This window comes from Sceloporus occidentalis, unplaced genomic scaffold (assembly GCF_023333645.1).
Source record: "Sceloporus occidentalis isolate IW3139 unplaced genomic scaffold, rSceOcc1.0.p SCAF_1, whole genome shotgun sequence".
Taxonomy (NCBI): domain Eukaryota; kingdom Metazoa; phylum Chordata; class Lepidosauria; order Squamata; family Phrynosomatidae; genus Sceloporus; species Sceloporus occidentalis.
The window spans coordinates 82479101-82502019 of NW_028316981.1; the positions used below are offsets into that span (position 1 = coordinate 82479101).

Genomic DNA, 22919 nt, shown 5'->3' on the forward strand with positions numbered 1-22919 from the left:
GCGGCGAGTGGCCGAGGAAGTTGTGACGCCATGCAAATGAGGGAGGAGGAGGAGGAAGAAAGGGGGACCCACCCCTCCTCCCCTCGCCTCCTCCTCTCCCCTCCTCCCCTCCCCTGCCCTCCTCCCGGCCGCCCCCGGGGGCTGCTGCGCTGGTGCTTTAGCTGCGGGCTCCGTCCCAGTGGATTCCATTGGGAAAGGCGGCAGAAAGGCTGCCTGGAAAGCCCCCCCCCCCGGAGCAGGAGGAAGAGGAGGAGGAGGAGGCGAGGAAGGAGGAAGGGGGGCCGAGGCGGTGTGGGGGGAGGGAGCGGAGCCAAGAGGATCCCCCTCCGTCCCTCCAGCCATCCAGCCATCCATCCAGCCGCGGCGGAGGGCTGCTCACCTTTTCCCGGCGTCAGGCGCCCCGCGTGTTTCCTTCTCCTTCCTCTTCTTCTTCTTCTTCTTCTTCTTCATCATCATCACCTTCTCTCTCTCAGCAGCCGGGAAAGGAAGGCAAAAAGAAAAAAGAGAGGAGAAAGCAAAGGAACCTGAGAAGGAGAGAGAGAGAGAGAAAGGGAAGGAGGAAGGGAAGAAGGGAGGAAGGAGGCTCAGCCCCAGTGGCGGTGGGCTGGACTGGGGAGGAAACGGAGCAAGCCAGCCAGCAAGGAGCCACACGCGGGAGCAAGAGGAGGAAGAGGAGGAAGAAGGAGGAGGAGAAGGCAGCGGCGGCAGCAAACTTGCCCCTCTCGTCTTGACACTGGAGAAATGACACTTGAGGTAGCCAAGGGCGCCACCGCCACCACCGCCGCCTCCACCGGAGCCTCTCCCGTGGATCCCATTGTTTCTTAAACTGCCTCCTTTCTCCGGCAAAGGACTTCGGCTCCTTCCCTCGGCCTCGCCGGCCAAAGGACAGCCGCCACCGCCGCCGCCACCACAAGGACACCGACCAGATTTTCTTTTTCTTTCTTTCCTTTTCTTTAAATAAAGAGAGAGAGAGAGAGAGAGAGAGAGAGGAGGGCCAGTCCGTCCCCCGGCACGAAAGAGAAAGCCACCCGAGCATCCACAGCGAAGCAACCCACCCGGGGAGGAGGCCTGATTCATTCATAGAGCTATCTATCTATATTGTTCTTCTTGTTGTTGTTCCTCCTTTGGATCCTTCTTCCTCCTCCTCCTCCTCCTCCTCCTCCTCCTCCTCCTCCTCCTCCCCCTTTTCCCCCAATGTCTGTGTCTGATTTGCTTTGAGTCCACCATCCGCTCCAGAGACAGAAGAGCAGTTTTTTCCTAAAGAAAAACAATTGAAAGAAAGAAAAGAAGAAGAAGAGGGAAAGAAAAAGGGAAAGATAGAACTCCCTGGCGATTTCTAAAATTCTTCCTCTCCTCTTCCTCCTCCTCCTCCTCTCGCTCCTCCGCGCTCTTCGTCTTTGTTGTGTTTTGTGTCGCTCTTGTTCTTCTTCTTGTCGTTGTTCCTTTTTTGTTGCTGTCGTTGTTTAAGAAGAAGGGAGCGGGGCTTTGGCTCGTTGGCGCTTCATGTTTGGGATCCAGGAAAGCATCCAGCGGAGCGGGAGCAGCATGAAGGAAGAGCCCCTCGGCGCGGGCATGAACGCCGTCAGGACCTGGATGCAAGGAGCCGGCGTCCTGGACGCCAACACCGCCGCTCAGAGGTACCCCTCTCTCGCCCTCAGCCCCGGCCCTTCTCCCCGCTCCCTCCCCGCCGGCCCTTGCCACCGAAGTCGAAAGGGAAAGGGCACCTCCGTACGGAGACAAACTTTGCCCAGTTTGGTAGGGAGCCAAGACTTGCCAAGCCTATCTTTCTTAGATTTTTTAGGAAGCCAAGACTTGCCAAGCCTCTGTTTCTTAGATGTTTTAAGAAGCCAAGACTTGCCAAAACTATCTCTCTTGGATATTTTTTAGGAAGGCAAGCTTTGCCAAGCCTATATTTCTTAGATGTTTTAGGAGGTCAAGCCTTGCCAAAGCCGATCTTTCTTTCTCGGCTCGTTTGCCTTGGGTTTCTCTGTCCTGTCTTTTACTTTACTACGAGTCCTCCGAGCGCTCCAACTTTCACTTTTCTTTCCTCTCCCCCGCAACAAAGTGTTTGGAGGATGCAGCCTAAAATATGCATCTGATCCGCCTTAGTTTCCCTCATTGGGGCGGGGGGGGGGGGACAACAACAACAGCAGCAGCAACAACAATCTCACCTTAGGACCAAAGAGGGTTTCAGCCTGGATGCTGTGCGCCAACATTTGGGGCTTGAACCGCTTCTCTCCCCCCCTTCCTCTCCTCTCAGGAGATACTTTTATAGTAGGAGAGTCTCACCTATCATAGTCCTCACTGGTCTCCTCCCCTGAAAAAGTCTCTCTCTCTCTCTCTCTCTCTCTGGTTTTGTACCTGAGAAGTAACTTTTACAGATCGCCTCAAGGCGTGTCTACAAAGGCTGCATCCACACTGGAGAAATAACCCGGTTTGGCACCTCCGCTCTGGGCCCACGACAAACGCCAGCTCCCAGACTTCCATAGCCTTGAGCCAGACTTAAAGCGGTGCTAAACCGGGTTATTTCTCCAGTGTGGATGCAGCCAAAAACACACCGCCGAGGGTTCTAGATATTTGCTGGAAACCTCCCTCCGCTGCCGCCTCAGCAATTCCCCGCATCTCTAGGGAGGCATTTTGCAAAACTACCTCCAGAACACCTTTAAAATCAATAAAGACACAAATATTTTTCCATCCCTTTCTTGTCCCCGTTCCCTTGGGAGTAAGTGGGGGCCCCAACTCAGGAGGACTTCTTCAGGTCGGGGCTTAGGTTTCACAGCCCGAGGCGCATCTTCGAATCTGGAGCCGGAGCAAATCAAACACTTTCAGCGTTGACCTCTTCTCCTTCTCCTTCTTTATTGCGCTTGCATTTCTTTTTCTCCCACCTCCCCCACCCATAAAAAAACCCACTTTCAGGAAAGGAAAGTTCTGTAAGGACAACCCGATAGTCGAAATAGGTAAAGTTTTTTTCTAGGCAGTTCTGGGAAGGTGGTTACCGCCATAAAGACAGAGAGAGAGAGAGAGATGCTGGGGTCTCTTCCTTGACGCTCAGGCGGCAAGAAGAAGAGAAGGCACATGGCGGGTTTATTTACTGACAGCTCAGGCCAAGAGCCACGCTTTGGAAGGGAAACGAGAAGCCCTTCGGCCAAGGAAAAGCACACACCCGCTTGGAAAAGGGGAGCCTTGAGGGAGAAAGCTTGAAGGAGTAAACCGTGTTTTCAAGTGTATCGGCGTGTCTTTTTTCAATTTCTCCAAACAGGCGAGAGACATGGTCTCCTGTCTGTTTCTGAGGAGAGGGGTCGGGAGAGGAAGGAAACCCATGGCTTTCCAATGGGACAAACCCCCTGCCCCTTTTCTCTTCAGCCCCTTTCATGGAGGTTGGATTGGGGTTATAAAAGAAAGGGGATGCCCCCGATTTGCCCCCTTCCCGGCCTGGTCCTGGCCTGGGCTTCGTGACCTGAGAGGCGGTCTTGGCATCCTCACCCTCATTATAAAACACATGATTATTATTATTATTATTGCTAGTCTGAAGTTTGGCATTGTCACCCTCATAATAAATATTATTATTATTATTATTATTATTATTATTATTATTATTATTAGCCTCAGGAAAGACCGAGGTTGAGCTCTCCTTGACTTTTTCACAACTTTTCCCTCGAGGACCCAAAAGGGCGGGAGAGGGTGGCCCTGGTTCCCTCTCGGAAAGCAAGGGGGGTTCAAGGGAGGATGGAGGCTCTAGGCGCCTTTCTTTCTTTCTTTCTCTCTCTAACGGGGGCTCTTCCTTCCTTGGGCCGCAGCGGGGTGGGCCTGGCCCGGGCGCATTTCGAGAAGCAGCCGCCGTCCAACTTGAGGAAATCCAACTTCTTCCACTTCGTGCTGGCGCTCTACGACCGGCAAGGGCAGCCCGTGGAGATCGAGCGCACCGCCTTCGTCGGCTTCGTCGAGAAGGAGAAGGTGAGCGGCCCGCAGGAAGCCTCAGGGAAGAAGGTCTTTGGTTGTCGTCCATATTTGTGTCTTCGCCCATCCCTTGGCTTCTACAAAAGCTGCCTCCACACTGGAGAAATAACCCGGTTTGGCCCCACTTTAACTTCTTGTCTTGCTCTTTGCTATGGAATTCTGGACCCACCACAAACTCAAACTCCCAGAATTCCATAGCAAAGAGCCAGAAAAGTTAAAGCGGGGCCAAACCGGGTTATTTCTCTAGTATGGGCGCAGCCTCCATGTCACAACCAAACCCCTTTCGGTGGCCCCCGTGCCCCCTCCAGGTGTGTCCCCTTGGGTCCCCCCTCCTGTCGTTTTGACTGAACACTTAGGGGTTCCCCTCAGGTGCAGCCCACCCCCAGGATATTGTTGCTGTTATTTGGAGGGCATTTATTTATCCCTTTTGAAGGGGGGGGGTCCAAAAATGGCGGGAACGGGGAAGCAGTGAAAGCCACCCACAACCCGACGTCCCCGCTGTTTACGAATTTGGAACTGAAGGCTGACGATATCGTAATTGTTGTTGTTGTTGCTGCTGTGATTCTCGCTGGTCTTACCACCACCACCATTCCTACCAAAAGCTTGCGACGTGAGCCTTTGGCCTGGCCCAGTCAAGTTTGCAATGAGGATTTTGGGCATTTCAGTTAGCTCCCCCCTACAACCCCCCTCAAAACCCAGCTTTCGACCTCTATTTGGGGATCATTTGGATTGGCCCCAGAAAGGTATCCCTGTTGGGTGGCTTTTTGTGCTGTTAGGGAGGCCATCTCATTCTTATTGATTTGTTTCGTTTGTCTGTTTCGTGTGTCCTTCCCGATTCAGGAAGCCAACAGCGAAAAGACCAACAACGGCATCCACTACCGGCTCCAGCTGCTCTACAGCAACGGTGAGCCCCCTTCCCTTCCCTTCGCTGCCCGCCGTTCCTGGCGGCCACTTTCCTTCTTTCCCGGCGGAGCCCTTGGAGGGCAGGAACTCTGGAACCAAAATTCCATAGCCTTGAGCCAGAGACGAGTTAAAGCAGTGCCAAAGCGGGTTATTTCTCCAGTGTGGATGCAGCAGCCTTAGTTCTTCTTCTTCTTCTTCCCTATCCCCATCCCGAGTCCTTTCCTGGCTTGGAGAGCCTTGGCTTCCCCCAGATTCCGACCCAGGTTGCTTGGCTTTGCTGTCCCGTCCTGAGCAAGAGGAGAGAGAGGTCTGCAAGGCCCCTCGCCTCCCTTCTCCTGCTCAGGCCCCGTGGCTTCCTGCCCTTGACTTCCTTGGCTGGCCAGGGGTCTTCCTCTCTTCCCACTGCCCTCCACTTTCCCCGGCTCCAATGGCAGCCCCAACGTCCTTCAACAACCGCCGCCCCTTCTTGCCTTCCCTGGCTTGTGAGTGACCCACTCCGGCCTTCTCCTCTCTTCCTTTTCCTTGGCTTCTCGCTGGTCAAGCTTTCCTTTGCCTTCCTTTCTGGGCTTCGCCATGGGTCCCAAAAGGGGCTGGGGTTTGGGGCAAAAAGGCAGCCGAAGGGGAGGCCCTCCTTTTTGTGGCCGCAGAAGGAACGGGGCCCCTTCTGGGTGCTTTGTGGCTCTCGGGAAGGGACAAAAAAAGAGCACGGAAGGGTGCTTTTGAGGAGGCATTTCTGCTGAATCCCAGCCCAAGCGAGTGGACGCTGGGCCACCCAGCCATCGGACTCCCCGGGCCTTTGCTCCCTCGTTTGGGACCCCGACAGAACAGGCCCAGGAAGTGGAAGGAAGGCAAAGGAAGGACCTGATCCCCCTTCTCCCCCCCCCCCCCCCCATTTTTCCATTTAGAATTCTGTTACAGTTTTTAATCTGCGTTATTCAGTTTCATGACGAAAAATAGTGACCGGACTCCTTCCCCTTGTCCTAGGAATCCGAACCGAGCAGGATTTCTACGTCCGCTTAATCGACTCGATGACGAAACAAGTAAGTGGGGGGGGGGGTCGCCTGCTATCCCTTGCTGCCTCCTGTGAAAGGGAAGGAAGGAGGGAGGGAGGGAGGCTGGCTCTGCTTTGGTTTGGTTTGGTTCACGCTGGAAGCCGAAAGGCTGGAAGGGAGGCGGCTGGTGGCTGGAGCTTGCCATCCCTCCGTGAGCCCAGGCCCTGCTCTGCGGGGGCCGAGGCCTGGGCATCCCCGGGGGAAAGAGGCGAAGAGGCGGCCGGGACGGAGCCTCCTCCTCCAAGCGCCTCCTGCCCACCTTCCTCCCCGGCCGGCTTCCCCTCCGACGGCTGCCTGCCTGCCCGCCTGCCCTTGATCCAGGGGTTTCTTCGCCCCGAGTCGCTCCCACTTCCCCCCAGACCCAAAGTCCCTTTGCCTGGCTCCGCTGGCGATCCTGGCCGGTGTGTCAACGCCAGCCTCCCCTCCAGGAGACCTTTCTCTTTGGGCACGAATGAACAAAACCAAAACAAAACCCTCGTTACAAGGCTCTTTGGAAATGCAGTCCTAGTTTCTGCAGGGGCAGAAAGAGAAATAGCAACTATCCTCAAGTGTGAAGTCGGCATCCATAGGTTTGTTTGTGGCTTTTTCGGGCTCCGTGGCCATGTTCTGGAAGAGTTGATGCCCGACGTTTGGCCGGCATCTGGGGCTGGCATCTGTGGCCACAGCTGCTGGCGAAACGTCAGGAAGAAACTCTTCTAGAATATGGCCACATAGTCAGAAAAACCCACAAAAACCATCCTAGAATGTGCCTGTGGGCCTTCAAGGATGGCGATCCCATGAATGCCACAGGGCTGCCCAAAAGATACAGTGGCACAAGGACCAAAAGGCCCAGTTTTCAGACGTGCCTCCCTTTTGCCTGGGGGTGTCCGAATGAAAGCCGCGGAGCCCTCCGAGCCTGCGCCCTGCTTCTCTGTCCCCTTGGGCCCTTTCCCTTTCCCAATTCCCCGCGGCAGGAGGAGCAGAGCCCACCTAAATCGCCAGGGAGAGTAACCAGAGAAGCCCTCTCCCTAAAGAGTGAATGCTGGGACCCATTTCTTTTGAGCAAGACCCGCCTGGCCCTCGGTTTTAAACTGGCCAGGAGCCAGAGCTGGGCGAGCAAACTGTGGCCTTAAAGGTGCAAGATCCCCACTGCTCTCTCCCTAAACCCTCCAAGAGAAGTCAGAGCCAAAGAAGAAGCCAAGACCCCCCATTGCAACCAGAGGAAAGAAAGGGGGGGGGGGTGATGGGAGTATCTTATCAGCCAAAGAGAGGAAAAGATTAACTCCCCCCCCCCAAAAAAAAAGTCTGAAGTTTTAATTAGGCACAGTAGCTGTTTAAGAAATAAATAAAGGGTGGCTTCCTACTCCCCGAAGGCCTTCAGATCACAGGAGTCTCCCTTCCCCAGCAGCACTTTCATTATAGGGATGGAAAGAAATAAGAAAACAAACACAGGAGCACAAAACAGCAGCCATCCGAGGGAGGCTAATATTTATCATTTGCTAATTTACTTTTGGTTTTGTTTTTTTAAGGGGCATAGATTAAATCATAACACATTTGTACAGTGCAACGGGGGAGAAAAATATAAGTAGGGAAGATCTTTATTTATTTTTACAGAAACGTTACATTGAAAGATAATGCTGTTTTTAATGTGTAATATGAAATAGTCTGATTCAGTCTAGTTTTGAGCATGGCACTTAATTTAGATGGCTCAAGTGTGGTGTACACTCACAAAACCGCACAGTTGTGTGTCTGCGCCTAAAAGACTGCATGTGTGGATATACACATAGTGATGAGCAAAAGAAAGGAACAATTCTGCTCCCCCAAACTGTTGTATTTTAGTTTAATTAAAAGTATCTTATTATTATAATCAAACTTCATGTCAGTGTTTTAAACCTTACCAAATCAGGCTTGATTCAGATTCTGTGTTTTCTTTCCTACATAAAGAAGGGGGGGGGGGAAGAGGGGGGAGATGCTGTTGTTTGGGTTTGGTTTTTTTTTGCTCTGCTCAAAAGGTCAGAGAACATCAGCTGCATTCACATATTTATAAATCTTCCTGTGAGTGCTTCGGACTCTGTCCCCGAAAACTTTCATTGCTAGATTTTGTTTTTGGTGGCTTTTTGACACCAAACCAGAAAGGTCAAAGTGCTGGGTTTGTTTTAGAACATTGTCTTTGATGCTCCCTAAACATCTTTTCCTGCCATGGATGGCTGTCTTGCAGTGGTTGGGGGGCAGGGGAAGGAAAGTAGACGATTCCATCATTCCACTAAAACTGGTTCTTTTGAAATGCAGTTTGTAGTCTGCAGGGGTAGATCATCCTTAAAAACCAGAAAATCACGAAAAGTACTGGGTGGCAATCAGCATTTGGTTGGCACTGATCTCCTGGAAGAGGCAGAACCCCTTCTAATGTTTTGGGAGGTTGCACACTGCATGGGCAACTGTACAAAAATATCATTAAATATTATAATTGGAATCGCTTTCACATGACAATCATGTAAGAGATAATGTTTCCCCCTCTTGTGATTACAATCCCTGGTGTAAAGCTACTATTTGAGTACCTATAGCTTTAAAGCACTTTCCTTAACAAGGCACTTTGCTTATGATTACATTTGTTGTCAATTCACCTGTGAGATTTCTTGAGGAAAAGTGAAAGTCATACAGAGTCTGAAATCCTTCTCATGGTTGTTAGGCTGCTCAGATTTCATGGAATCCAGTGAAGTTCAAGCAGCCTGAACAGGACTGCAATCTGTATTTATATTTGTAGAATTTGTAACAGGAACACAAGCTATAATGACAGGAAAGTGCGTTCTTTTACTTTTTTTAAAAAATCTAAATTTAAACTTAAAATTGTGAGAATTTGGGGAAAGGGATAGAATGGAACAGAAGAGTAAAACTGATGAATATAATATTTCTGAAGAATTAAACCCATATTTGAGGAACGGTATGAAAGTTAATTGATACAAAGGAAGATAATAGCAAAATAATGGTATTATTACTTTTCTTATTAGGTGCATTAATGTAGCAATTATTGGCTTAGAGCATGTGGATTTTATTTTATTTTTCGGTTGTATCAGTTGTTTGGGCTGCGAGATGATTCTTGTTTCTGGAAAGCAAAGATGCTTGCTAGATCTGTACTTGAACTTGCTTCTTTTTTAGGCGTGAAGCCTTTTCTCTAGTTAATCGAGTGCTCAGAAAGACAGGTCAGTGCTACACGCGTCGCTCTGGTGTGTCCAAACGCAGCGACATCACTTAGGCTTTAGTGGAGTGTGTGAATAATATAGGAGAATCTCAAGTAACTTTCAGCTTGTAATTAAATTGTGCAAAGCCTAGTTGAAAATTTCGTCAATTTTTAATGCAAGTTAAATATATATTGTCAGCCTACTCAGAGGGGTAGTATTCCCATACACCAGTCTCAGAACAAATTGGATAATGGAATGATGACTTCTAAATGAAACTGTGGCAGGAGCATGCCTGTTTTAATGGTGTAGTGCCAACTGGAGGCATGCGCACATGTGTAGTCATGGACACTGACTTTCCCAGACTGCAGTCACTGTTTCACAAATGTTTTTGTGAATATTTTAGGAATAGCCACAGATGTTAGCGAATGTATTGGCTACCCTTTTCACATCTAGTAATGTATCTGTAAATTTACGCTGTACTAAAGAAAAGAGCTGGTTTTTATTTTTACATCTAGTGGTGATGATCTCTTAGCTGTAAGGCAAAACTTGGGTAGCTAAACTATGAAATCATTTGATTCAGTATATTAACATCATCTTTTCCCATATGGCAATATATTATCTAAATGTTTGCAATAACTTCATTATTTAGATTCTGTTGTTGTTGTGATTGTTGTGGTTGTTATCTGGCTGGTATTGTGCTTGATGCCTTCTGCATGAAACCCATGGAAGGATTCTGAACTTTGCTTTTATTTAAATAAAGGCAACCACAATAGGATTGTATAAGCCATGGATATTATGGAAACATTGTGGTAACTAAATGTTTGTCCTACCTAGAGTAGACCAATTGAAATGAAAGGGACTTGTTAGTCACAGTTCCATTTATTTTAGTGTGACTCTTTTAGGTAGAATTAAAATTGGATCTGGTCCTTTAGTTGTGTGCTTCAAGAAACTGAAGCCTAGTTTGGTGTGTGTGTGTGTGTGTGTGTGTGTGTGTCTTGAAATAGTTTGCTCGTACATAAACCGTATCGGTCTATGGGGTACTTTTGTACCTGAGATGTTGCTATATCTGATAATATCTGATTTTAGACAGGATATTAGAGTGGATAATGGTAATATTACTAACAGTATGCAGATTAGGATGTTACCATCGTCTTTAGTGAAGGCTGGTTTAAGCTTACTGATGTTAATTTTATGTTTGTACATGTATTTATAAACTAGTACATGATCATGTTTTCCTGCCTTCCACATGTGAATTGGTCCTAAAAGCCTTAGGAGGCCGAGTGAAGCTTCAGTATTTGTCATGCAGTCGGTTTGCCAATGTATTACATTGTGTCAATATCATACTGGGCTTTGGGAATATCAGAAATTAAAAACTCAACACTTTCATTTTCAGGATTGGAATGATGTGCATGTAAATATTCCTGCACAATCCAATAAATCCTAGCCACTGAAAATAACACCAAATATTAGATTGAGTTTTTCAGCGTTGAAAGTGGATTTTTAATGCATGACTACTAATTTCATCTGATTATCAGAAAATTTGCTTCCATGCCATGTATAAGCTATTTGAGATGCTGTAGAAAGTCATTAGTGACACACTGCTTCAGATAATGCTCTGTTGTCTTTCCGCTAAAAACCTCCCCCTCCAAACATTTTTATTAATGATTAATTGGCTGTATTAATGATGCAAATGGACTTCTCCACTTACGGCATGATCTGCTTGGGCCAATACACACAGATATCCAGTCAGTCCCCCACTCGGTGCATGGCAGGATTCAACTGCTGGCACACAGGTGATTAAAATATTATGCATCCATTCAGCAGAAATGGAGCTACTGAGCACAATGTGCCTTTGACATGATAGGAAGTTCGAACCAGGTTTTAGCAGCTTCAGTGAGCCATTGGTTCCATGTCAGAAAGTGCAGGTGATTTCAATTTCCTCACACAGAGAAGAATGCAGAAGTCTAAAATTTGCATGCATGATCAGGACCTGTGTGTTTGGGAAAATGTAAACTCATCACAGCAGAAAATGTGTTGTTTGGAGTCTGGGGGTGAAAACAAAGCTGAGGATTTTGGAGAGACTCCCTGGGCCAGATGGCTCTCGTGCATTCCCAGTCTGGCATCCCAACTGCTCCCTCCTGTATAATATACAGCCATTTGTTCTGGGATATTTATGCTAGAGTTGTTTCCATGTGAATATTTGAGAAGCCTTCCAAATGAACATATTAAGGAGGAAATAATTTTATTTAATTCCTGTGAATCCATGTTGATAAACAGGCGGCTATGTCAGAGATAAGAGAATGGGAATCACAATTAGCACCTTTCAGTTTAGTGCTGATGAGCAGGAAAATACTCTGTTTGGAGGGGCCAGTTTGGGCAATCCTTATTGCTCTTCATACTGAAACCCTCATGACAAAGAACAGGAGGCTGCTCTGTAGCAATCAGTAGGGCATTTGTTGCTAATTAAATGTTGTCAGTGAAAATGATTTTAAACCAAAGACTTGGAAGCTTTTCTTTAGAAGTGCAGCAAAAGATGTGTTTAGCACCACATTCTGAACCCTATTTCACTATTATTGTTGTATGCCTTCAAGTCATTTGTGACTTATGGTGACCCTAAAGTGAAGTAAAGTTTTCTTGGCAAGTTGCTGCAGAGGGGGTTAGCCACTATCATCCTCTGAGGCTGAGACAGTGTGATTTGTCTAGAGTCAAACAGTGGGTTTATATGGCCAAGCTAGGATTTAAATCCTGTTTTCCAGAGTCATAGTCCAATGTTGGCAATTACCTTTCTCCATATGTAAACCTACAGATATTACCTTAGATGTAAAGCACTTGCATTTATTCAAACATACATTGATTCACATACTTTCAGTGCCCCCAATGAACATGTGTGCTTGACAAGTCACATCTTGTAAAAGAACTAAAATTCATTCATGCAACTGGTACGCAGTAATATAGGTCCATATAGATATGGACCCCAATACAATTTACATAAATTTTTGCTAGGGACTATTGGAACCAACAGAACAAGTTGGCTCAGTGGATTACACACTAACAGAGGCAATTGTAGAGCCCATCTCACTGTAAAGCCCTCTGAAGAAACTTGCCAAGAAAACCCTTTTTCGTGAATTTCTGAATTTTAAGTATGTTTTAATTTTAATCTGTTTAATTGTATTTTAAGGGGGGGTGACGGTTTGGGTATGTGTATTTTAATGTTGTAATCCACCCCAATTGCATTTCGTAGAGGGGCAGCATATAAATTATTATTATTATTATTATTATTATTATTATTATTATTACTATTATTATTAAATCAAAAATAAGAATCATTATTATTATTACTATTATTATTAAATCAAAAATAAGAATCATATGATTGACAAGAGTTTGGTCCATGATCATGAAGGAAAGAGGAATGAACCAGATGATATTGTAACATACTTTCCAGTCTTCTTGGATTGGATCCTAACATAGGCTTCTACAAATGGAAAAGTCCTTCCTCTCCATGGAAGGATTTTAATCTAGTGCAGAACCCTGCTGGTGGAATGTGAGTCAGGGAAAGTGGTTGTCAGTTTCACCCTTAAACCTGACCTCCATTATTCTAGAGGCACTTCCAACGTTTTCATAGATATTTTGGAAGGTGAAATGCAAGTGAATGTAGGGGGAAGTGGGAATTGGTGAAAGCAGTCTCCTCATTCTGCTGGTGGAAGTGGAATAAAGTCTTAATCGGAGCTCTTATTTATAAGCCTATGATCTCAGTGTATGCCATGCATCAAGCTAAAACTGCAAAGGGAGTAAACAAAAAAGACCACATTGTTTATTTCTTTACCCATGTGGGTTACATTATAAATTTGCAAAATTATTTTTAGTTCTGGGGTTATCTAACGTATACCCAGGGACTTTCACTTCACTTCTTTGTTTTTCTTTTAAAAATGATGTCTCTTTGTAACTCAGTTTCATTGGAGCAGAACTGTGTAGTATAGCTTTGGTCAATTATCTCACCAGAAGTCTTGTCCTTTACAAAAAGAAAATTACATTAAAATACATTTTTTTAAAATATGTTCAAAATACATTTTTGGGCAAGGAACAATATTTTAGTACCTTCCTGTAATGCAGACAAACCTGGGTTTTGGCAGCTGCAAAGACCTGAGACTTAAACTGTTCTAGCTTCCTTTTTGAAACCAACTTATTTATTTGCAACCATGGCTTGTGAGCATAGCCAGTGACTTTAAGCCTATAGTTACACCGTGTGTTTATTACATTGTGCAGTAGTGCTCAGTGAATTTGACAGAAAAGTCATGAAAGAGAATGACCAAGAACCCAAGACACTGAGTGGAACCTTGTATACCTTGCAATCTGGAAATTCACAACCAAGCCAGTGTTTACAGATCCATACAGAGTTAAGGGTTGGTTCATATGCCCCCCCTTCCTCTTTTCATTTCTAGCCATGCAACACCAGCTTGAGGAGAAGGTACAGAGGACCAATTCACATGATTGCTCTGTACAAGACTAATCCTCTTTTCTTTCTTGTTTGAATTTCACAGCACATGAGCTGAAGGGCTTGAGTGACTTGCTCACTGAAAGTACATGCTCTATGTTTTGCTTTTGTATGTCTTTGACCATGTGTACTAGTTTGGGATGAAAATAATGCTTAGTTATATTCAAAATGGTGTGTATATCATGTGCTGCTAAACTAGGCTATTTTCCTCATGCTTTTGGAGGATGCTGTCCATTCCTGGTGTTACTAGATAGTCAGTTTCTAGTCCATTTGGCTTTTCTGCATGGAATGGGAGCAAGAGTTCATGCGTATAGAGGGGTCAATCTTCTTTTTGGCCCCAGATGGTATCATGTCTTGGGACATCACTGGTAGTATTTTTTTTTTTACCATATTATCTTCGTGAGGGTAAAAAGTTATGTTCTTGGGCTGTGATAAGGACACAGGAAGCTGCCAGTGTTATGGGAGAACATTCATTTGAGTGTGAAGTTTTACTTTTCTCTTCTGTATCTGGAAGTGATTCTCCAAGGGAAAGAGAAGTATTTTCTGCTGATGCCAGGAACTGTATTTGGGACCTCTTCCATACAAACCACATGCCCTGCTACTGAGCACTTTCCTGGCACTTGCATGCTTTTTTATGTTGCTCTTCAAATGGTTAATAATATGTAGGTATGTTGGCGTAGACAATGAAGCTGTCCTTGTCCAAATATGCTGTCAGAATGAGCTTTCTTTTTCATTCTCTAAGTTTGTCAGCAAAAACTAGTTTTAATAACTAGAGGACTCATAATGAACCAGCTGGCCTAAATACACTAAAGGTACCAGTTCCCATCTAACCTTGGACGCTAAGCAGGGTCAGCCCTGGTTTGTACTTGGAACTTATGAAATTGATGGGATCACCATAGCTTGACAGGCAACTTGAAGTCTCTCTCTCTCTCTCATACACACACACACACACACACACACACATGGACAGAGACATAGCCAAGGGGGGGTTTCTTGGGGTCCGGACCCCCCCTTCCATTAGAAAAATGAATGGTATGTGCTGCTGCACCACCGCACCCAAGCCCCATTATAATGGTGGCACTTAGTCTGGACCCCCCCTCCTTCCTAAAATCCTAGCTATGTCCCTGACAAGGAGCAGAGCTGCCAACCTTTAGTTTGGTCTGTGTAGATACAGTTGGAACTGCAGGTGATACTATTTAGCTCTGTTATGAAAAGCTCTGCTTCTAATTTCTGTATATGAAACCTTTGTTAAAAGGACAGGAGTAGTGTAGGACAGACTGTTTCTCCTCCTCTTTCTAGCCAGCTGGCACTCTGATATAAGGAAGATATAAAACTCTTGGAAACTTTTTCTATGTGTGGCTGATAGGATGTGTTTTAAAATGTTGCTAGCACATGGAGTTATGCCTTGAAAATAGCTGGTTGTAAAGAAATTGGAGTTAGGTCCTACTGGATTACAAAGCTAAGGATGTTATGCACGTAACCAAAAGGGCTGCTGATGTTAAACACAACAGACAGGTGATTAGATATCACACTGTTGACTCTGTTTGTTCATTATAGTTATTTAGCTGGATGGTGGTTGTTTTTTAAGTAGCTACCTGGAGGTTAAGTAAGCATAACAGATGGAAGAAGAAATGGAGAGGAAGTAAAGAAAGAGAGGGAATTAAACCAGCTTGCTGTGGTTTATAGCTAGTGAAGCTGATGTTGCTGCAATTAAACAGGCACTGACTTCAGTGCTGGTGAGTATGTGGCATGTGAACATTCACAGTGGAGGGGGCTTCAAAGCTTTCAATTCTTTCTTAGGGAAAGATTCTTGTGGAGCCTCCCATGCTGTATTAAATATAAGATCAATTATTCAGTGAAAAACATCTTCAGCCCAGTTTTATTGGCTTCTTTTTGGGCAGTGCACAGAAAGGCTGCACAAACCAGTCTGTGTTAGATGGAGTCAAACTCCCCCTGAAGACACAGGTTCATAGTTTGGGGATACTCTTGGACTCAGCTTTGAACCTGGAGGCTCAGGTCTCTGCTGTGACCAGGAGTGCTTTCTCATATTTAAAACTTGTGCACCAGCTGTACCCATTCCTTGAGACGCCAGATCTGGCCACGGTGGTACAGTACATGCCTTGGTTACATCCTGTTTGGACTACTGTAATAGGCTCTCCATGGGGCTGCCTTTGAAGAGTTTTCGGGAAATTCAGTTGGTTCAAAGAGCTGCTGCCAGGCTGGTAACAGGGGCAGGTTACAGAGACCACACAATGCCCCTATTGAGATAGCTTCATTGGCTGCCAGTTTGTTTCTGGGCACAATTCAAGGTGCTGGTTATTACCTATAAAGCCCTACATGGCTCAGGTCCACACTATTTGGCAAACTGTTTCTCGTGGTATGAACCGGCCCAGACTCTGAGATCCTCTGGAGAAGCCCTTCTCTCCATCCCAGCACCATCACAAACATGGTTGGTGGGGACGCGAGAGGGCCTTCCCTGTGGCTGCTCCTAGACTCTGGAAGTCCCTGCCCAGGGAGATCAGAATGGTTTCCTTCTTGATGGCCTTTCGCCGGCAGGTTAAGACCTACCTGTTCACACAGGCTTTTAAGGAATTGTTATAAGGACAGGCTGGGATGTTGTACCATTTAAAAAATTTGATATAGTTTTTTATATATATAGAATCATAGAATCATAGAGTTGGAAGAAACCACAAGGGTCATCCAGTCCAACCTCCTGCCATGCAGGAAATCTCAGTCAAAGCATCCCTGACAGATGGCCATCCAGCCTCTGCTTAAAGACCTCCAAAGTTTTATCTTTTTAAATTATGTTTTATGCCTTTAATAACTGTATGTTTTAATACTGTAATAATTTAATTCCTTTTTAATGTACTTTTCCTATATTTTTAATTGTACTGTTTTAATATTGTGAAGCCACTTTGAGTCCCAGTTCAGGAAAAAGAGTGGGATACAAATAATAATAATAATAATAATAATAATAATAATAATAATCCTTTGGTATTTTTCCATTCCTGTGGTCCAAATGTCCACTCTCAGTTACATACTGGTGCAACATGAGTTGCTTACAGTGCCTTTGAGTTCTAGGAAAATATTTTAAGGTTTAAACCCTTGAGATTTTCAATATATTAATCTCCTGAAAAAAAAAATAAAGAAATGAAATCAATGAACTTGAATTTGAGCATATTTACTTGCATAGTCCAAGGTCTAATCTGCACTGCAAAAACTATGCTATTTGACACCACTTTAACTGTCATAACTCAATGCTATAGAATTCTGGGTCTTGTAGTTTCTTGTGGCACCAGAGCTCTCTGACAGGGAAGGCTAAATATTTCACAAAATGACAAATCCCATAATTCCGTAAAATTGAGCCATGGTGGTTAAAAGCAGTGTCAGACAGCATTATTGCTGCAGTGAAGATTGGACTCAAGAAATATTATTTTTTAAATGTAAAGAACCTCAGGGTTCTCTTTGCACATACATATGAGTTTTCATAAATAGTTTTAAGAACCTCAAATCATGTTCTCTTTGCACATAATATGGGTTCCGCATAAATAGCTTTAAAAGGAATTAATATTATTATTATTATTATTATTATTATATTTATTTGTATCCCACTCTGGGAAAGTAGGTTTGTTTTCCTGACATGAGGTGCTTTCAAATAAGTGAAACCAGGTATATCTGAGGAAGTAACTATATGATAATCACTGCTGAAAGTTGAAATTAGCATCAGTGGTACTGGAAACACTGACATGTATGTTTGTGGATGGTTGGATGAATAGATGTATTTAGGACTGGAAAGAGTACAATGTATATATAAATAAAAGTATTTAAGGCTGGGATGTTAGATAGCGTACAGACATGTAGAGCTTTTACAGATAGGGTCAAAGAACAAGGCCATTTAGCCTGGCACAGTTTGACTGGTAGCAAAGCTTCAAAACCTCAGGCATGGGTCTTACCCAATCTTGCTATCAAAGAATTTGTTAACTGGAAGTGCCGAGGAATGAATTTAAGACCTTCTGCATGTAACGGTTGAGCATTACTATTGAGCAGAATTTAGAAAAGTTCCTTTCTTGAACTGCAGCTCCTAAAATCTCTCTGCTAACTCTCCCAAATTCTGCTCCTATGCTACAGTCCTCTCCCCTTAACACTATCTTTTCCAGAAGCAGAGTTCCTAAGGCCTGTTAAAGGTGGAAGCAGAAAAGGGGTTAGAACCTAGGGCCCCCGGTGGTTCTCTAAGGCTAAGAGAGGGCTCTTGATACACATTAAAAGTCCAACTGAATTAGCTAGAAATAAACAATGACTTAAAGCCAACAGCAGGCTAGTGAATGTCTATTAGTTGGGCAGGGTTTTCTTCTCTTTGCTGCATCTCTCTCCATAGCCAGGACACTTGCTCTGGAGGGCTTCCCAGCAAGCAGTATGGAGTGGGGTTTGTGTTGGTATGGAAATTGGTAGTAATCTCTTCACAATTCTACTGATGGAACAACTGTATTACACCCCACCCCTTAAAACAGAAGTAGTAAAGGATGAAGGCCTTCTGAAACACAAGCTAAAGGCTTATGTTTATGAGAAAGGGATGAGAGCTGGACCCAGAAATGAAGTTACACACCCACTGCTCAGCAATAAACAGAGAGGGAGAAAGTCTGTACAAACTCTGTGAGAGCTTTTTCAAACAGTGAAGTTGGCGTTCAGTGCTGTATAAATGCAATGCTACAGCTAAATCAGGAATAATATTATTTATGGCATTGCTAGATCATATTAAAATATGTATACTGTGCTAGAGTGTGATAATACTATGTTGCTTTTACTGCTAAAGATGCATAACTACTGAACAGGCAGCCTCTCATCCCTTCCCGCATTGCTTTCAGTGGGCAACGTTTTCCAAGGGAATGTTACAACATTGCCAGATCACCTCAGTTTATATATTATGTGATGCCTCTGCTAGTTGTGCTCTGCTGTTTAATTTTACTAGGGACCTTCCCTGCCCCTCCTGCTCAACTTCTCAAAGCATTAGGGAGTTTTACTGATTCTTTGCCTTAGAGATTCCATGATACCATTACAAAAGCATTGTTTTGATGTGATATTCCATTAGTAAGGATGTGCCAAACAATATGGCAAGTCACACTCTCTCAGCCTGAGGGGACAACGATGGCAAACCTCCCCTGAGCAAATCTTGCCAAGAAAACCTAATGATTGGTTTGCCTTAGGGTCACCATAGACTGGAAATGACTTGGAGGCACACAACAACAACAGCAACAACAACAACCCAAACAATATCTTTGATACAACTATGACATTGAAATTTTCTAGCTGTACTTTGTCACAGTCAAGCAACTTAGTACATAAGACTAAGATAGATTGGAGTTGTTTCTGTTTATATAGATCTATCAAGTTTTCATGAATAGACATGAATATTGCCTGAATCTGTAACAGGAGTACCAGTTTATACATTCTAAGGTCTTTTGAAAGGAATAGATCATTGTTGGTAGCCATTAGAGTGCAAATATACCTGATATAAGAGCACAACAGTCCTGATTAATCCTCTTTTTGTTGTGTGCCTTCAAGTTGTTTCCGAATCGTGGGAACCCTAAGGCAAACCTATCATGGGGTTTTCGTGGCAAGATTTGTGCAGAGGAGGTTTGCCATTGCCTTCCTCTAAGGTTTAGAGCATGTGACCTGCCCAAGGGCACCTCGTGGATTTCATGGCTGAGCAAGGATTTGCCAACACTCAAACCACTATACTATGCTGCCTCACCAGTTAATCCTCTGCTGTCCCACTTTCTTGGCTGCTTCTAAAATGTCCCAGTTTCTCTCTTCCTCCCACTCCCCGCCTCCTTGGCCTCCATGTATTTCTGTTGCTTCAAACTGAGTGTCTATAAAGTACAAAAGTAGTTTGCACTCAATTAACAGCAAGAGAGAAAAGACAGGAGTGGGCAGAATTTTTCCCTTCCTGATAGATTCAGGCAAAATTAAATTGCTGCAGCTTCTTCAAGCTTGTGTATTCTTCCTCATTAATAACTTGTCTTGATCACATGTGCCTCCTTATTCATCTGTGAAATCTTGAAGGGTATGTAAGAACAGGAAATGAATTAATTTGGCTGGCCACTATAGGAGACACAGTAGGCTAAGTAGAACTTTGATTTTTATTTTTTATGGTATTTATATCCCGCCCTTCAGCCCTAAAGGCTCTCAAAGTGGCTTACCATTATTATTATTATTATTATTATTATTATTATTATTTAGATGGTTCCCTGCCCTCAGGCTTACAATTTAAAAAGACATGACACAAAAGGAGAAGGGAATGGTGATGGGGAAGGGGATCAGGTCCAGCAGTTCTTCTCTCTCTCTGAGGCCTGGACCAAGGCAGATGGATTTCAGGGAGGGCTCTTCTTCTTTGTTCAAGCCAGCCTGAGAGAGCTGGGCCTCCATCTCTCCCTCCATGGCCTGATCACACCAGATGGACTGGAGGGAGGGCTCTTCTCAGAATGATCTGATTTAGCAAGGCAAATCCTTTTTTCCTCTGGAAATGTGATTTCACTCATTACTGTTTCAAATATCATTACATATAGGCAGTATAGAAATAGATATAACAACAACAGCAACACAACAATAATAGATGTTAAGCAAAAATGAAGATGCACAAGTCATTAACATGTTTTTCTTTTTCTGTCTCTGTAATGTATAAGCTGCTGGTGAATTTGAAAGATTTTTAATTGCAATTTGAGATATAATGGCCACATACAAAAAAGAGGGTTTATGTACTGCTAAGTGGTATGTGTAGGAGGGAATTTGAGGAGATGCAGAATTGTTTGCTTATTTGTTTTTTTTTAAACTTTTTCATGATAGTCTGCCCCTGATGAAATCCCCTCTTCTGTGTAATTAGTAAAGAAAGATACAATAGTTCTGCCCTCCTTTGCATCTGCTCACAGAACTAAAAGGACTTTACTAATGACTTACCTTTAACAAGATGGCAGCAAAGGTTAAGTATTGCAAATGCAGAGCACAGTCCTGCAAAAACATATGCCCCTGCACAGCGGTATTCCCTGCATGTCGCTGCTTGCTGTTTTTATTGGACCTCAGTAAATTGTTTGTTGCAGATTTCAGCAGTCAGATTTTTTTTCTTTAGGGTTGCCAGTGACTGAACTGACTTCAGTAGCTGTTCCTTCAACAGCAGTTTGATCCACAGCAATTAGCAGGTGAACAGAATTTTGGGCTGTCAAAAGCTTGCTGATTTCTGTCTATCCAACTCTGAAAAACAGAATGGGGCTAAACAAAGCTGGTGCTATCCCTCCTTTTGCTAATTCTCCTCATCTTCCATAATCCCATTTCCAAAAATATATGTATGTATATATTTTTAATTTCACTTTTAGTCTTCTTAAGCACATATTTTGTAGGCAGGGAAAAGGAAATAATTATTCTAAATAGCTGACAGATTTCTCTTCTGGTTGCTATAGGTAAGGTTTTGTTGTTGTTTGCATATGGTAATGCAGTGATATGACAGGAAGAGCTTTACTTGGCAAAATTGTCCTTTCCTTAGATATATGTACTTACTCAGAAGTTTTGCTGACTTCAAAGTAGCTAACAATTGTAGCCTTAAAAGTACAGGAGCATTGAAAAAGAACATCCCAACATTTCAGAATTTAGAAATGAAGGATTACTTCCGATATTACGTGGCAATAAACCTGGATTATGGACCAAGAGTAGGATTGAGATGGAACCAGTCACTGAAAAGTTTATTGATGGAACAGTCACATTTGGAAATAGGTCATAGGCACATGCACACATAACACTTTTAGGATGTTAGGATGGGATGTAAATGTTCCTAGCATTAATGTGGGAAGACTTGCAGGGAAGAGGATTCTGCTTACTCCTTCTCCCTCCCTTTAAATTTCTTTCATCATCCTTCTCCATGACCTGCCCTCCATTTTTATTTTTAGTCTACCAGTTATGCCTGGTTCTAGAAATATACTTGGGAAAGGGAAGGAGTAAATACTGGTAGCCAGGGTAAGAATTACTCTTAGCTCCTAGTTATCCCTCCAGTTTTGACATCTCCTTATACTGGAAAACATATGTTTGACAACTAAACACAGTGTTCCAGATTGGTTGGGTGACAACTCATCACCTCTGTCCCTGCATCCTGAGTGCACCAAACTAGGGAACACTTCCTTAATATGGAATGTGACCTGCAGGAGTACACCTGAATCCATAGGCTTAAATCCAATGGCTTTATTGTTCCTGTTATGCCTCTTCAAGTTGACTCTAATTTATGGTTACCCTGTTCTTGGCAAGATGTATTCAGAGGTCTGCTATTGCCATCCTCAAAGGCTGAAAGAGTCTATGACTTGCTCAAGGTCACACAGTGGGTTTCCTTGGATGAGCAGGGATTTGAACTCTGGCCTCCCAGAGTCCTAATCCAACTGTCAGGCAACTACTCCATGATGGCTGTTAGATCCTATAGTTATCTCCATTAAATCAATGGGAACTTGTTCATTCAATACTTAGAGAAGTTTCATTGATTCTGTGGGTCTACTCTGGTAGAGACCAACAACTGGATTTAGGCCATAATGCACAAAGTACACCAATATCTTGCCAAGGAATATCAGCTGACAGTGGAGTGTCCGCCTGCTTTATCGTCTTGTTTTCCAGAACTTGTTTATTTGCATTTACAGGAATTTACCTTCCTTTAATTTGTTAGCACAGTTAACTAGGCTGGAGTTTTACAGAGCACGGTGTGAATCAGGTTCTGTACTCATGTGGTAGCTAGTTAAGTGCACAGCCATGCTTTTTGAATTAAAAATATATTAACTTTTTCATTTTATGAATAGACCCCATAGTGTTCTGACTGAGCCTTCCTGTATGTGTTTTTTTTAAAGTGCTATTAAGTTTATGTTTTATTCTGAATTCAAAAGAACATTGTGGTTGTCTTGACTACTAAAAAAGCCTATCCTACACACTGCTCAAAAGATGTGCATAATGCATTGGTTAAAACAGGAGAGAGAAAGAGAGCGATGAGCAAAGCTTTCTCTGCTTGGCTTCTGGGGCACTCCAATAACAAATCTTGAGGCCCTTTTTGCAAGGATGCCGTCTGTTTAAGCAAAGCTAACTGTCTTGCCTCATATTTATGCATTCATGTACTGTGGCGGTGATCATTTTTCTCCAGGCAGATTCACTTTGCAACTTTAAAAAACATGAAATAAAATAAAATCCCCTTGTCTTTTCTTTCTAGGCGATAGTATATGAAGGCCAAGACAAGAACCCTGAAATGTGCAGAGTTCTGCTCACCCATGAAATCATGTGCAGGTAAGGAAGATCCTGTCACCATTTAATTAGCTGAGAGAAAATGAATTTCTGCTTCGCAAACTA

At 44.0% G+C, this 22919-nt stretch overlaps 1 protein-coding gene across 5 annotated transcripts in view; it reads left to right on the forward strand.

Moving 5' to 3' along the window:
• The first annotated feature begins 975 nt into the window (after positions 1-975).
• The window catches only part of LOC149321733 (transcription factor COE1), a 483412-nt gene continuing 461468 nt past the window's right edge, over positions 976-22919 (forward strand). For all 5 annotated transcript variants that reach the window (XM_089527644.1, XM_089527686.1, XM_089527655.1 and 2 more), the window contains exons 1-5: positions 976-1637; positions 3798-3954; positions 4798-4861; positions 5845-5900; positions 22783-22856. In XM_089527644.1, coding sequence (XP_089383770.1) covers positions 1504-1637; positions 3798-3954; positions 4798-4861; positions 5845-5900; positions 22783-22856 — 485 coding nt within the window. In that variant the 5' untranslated portion in view covers positions 976-1503. The remainder of the gene's footprint in view (positions 1638-3797; positions 3955-4797; positions 4862-5844; positions 5901-22782; positions 22857-22919) is intronic.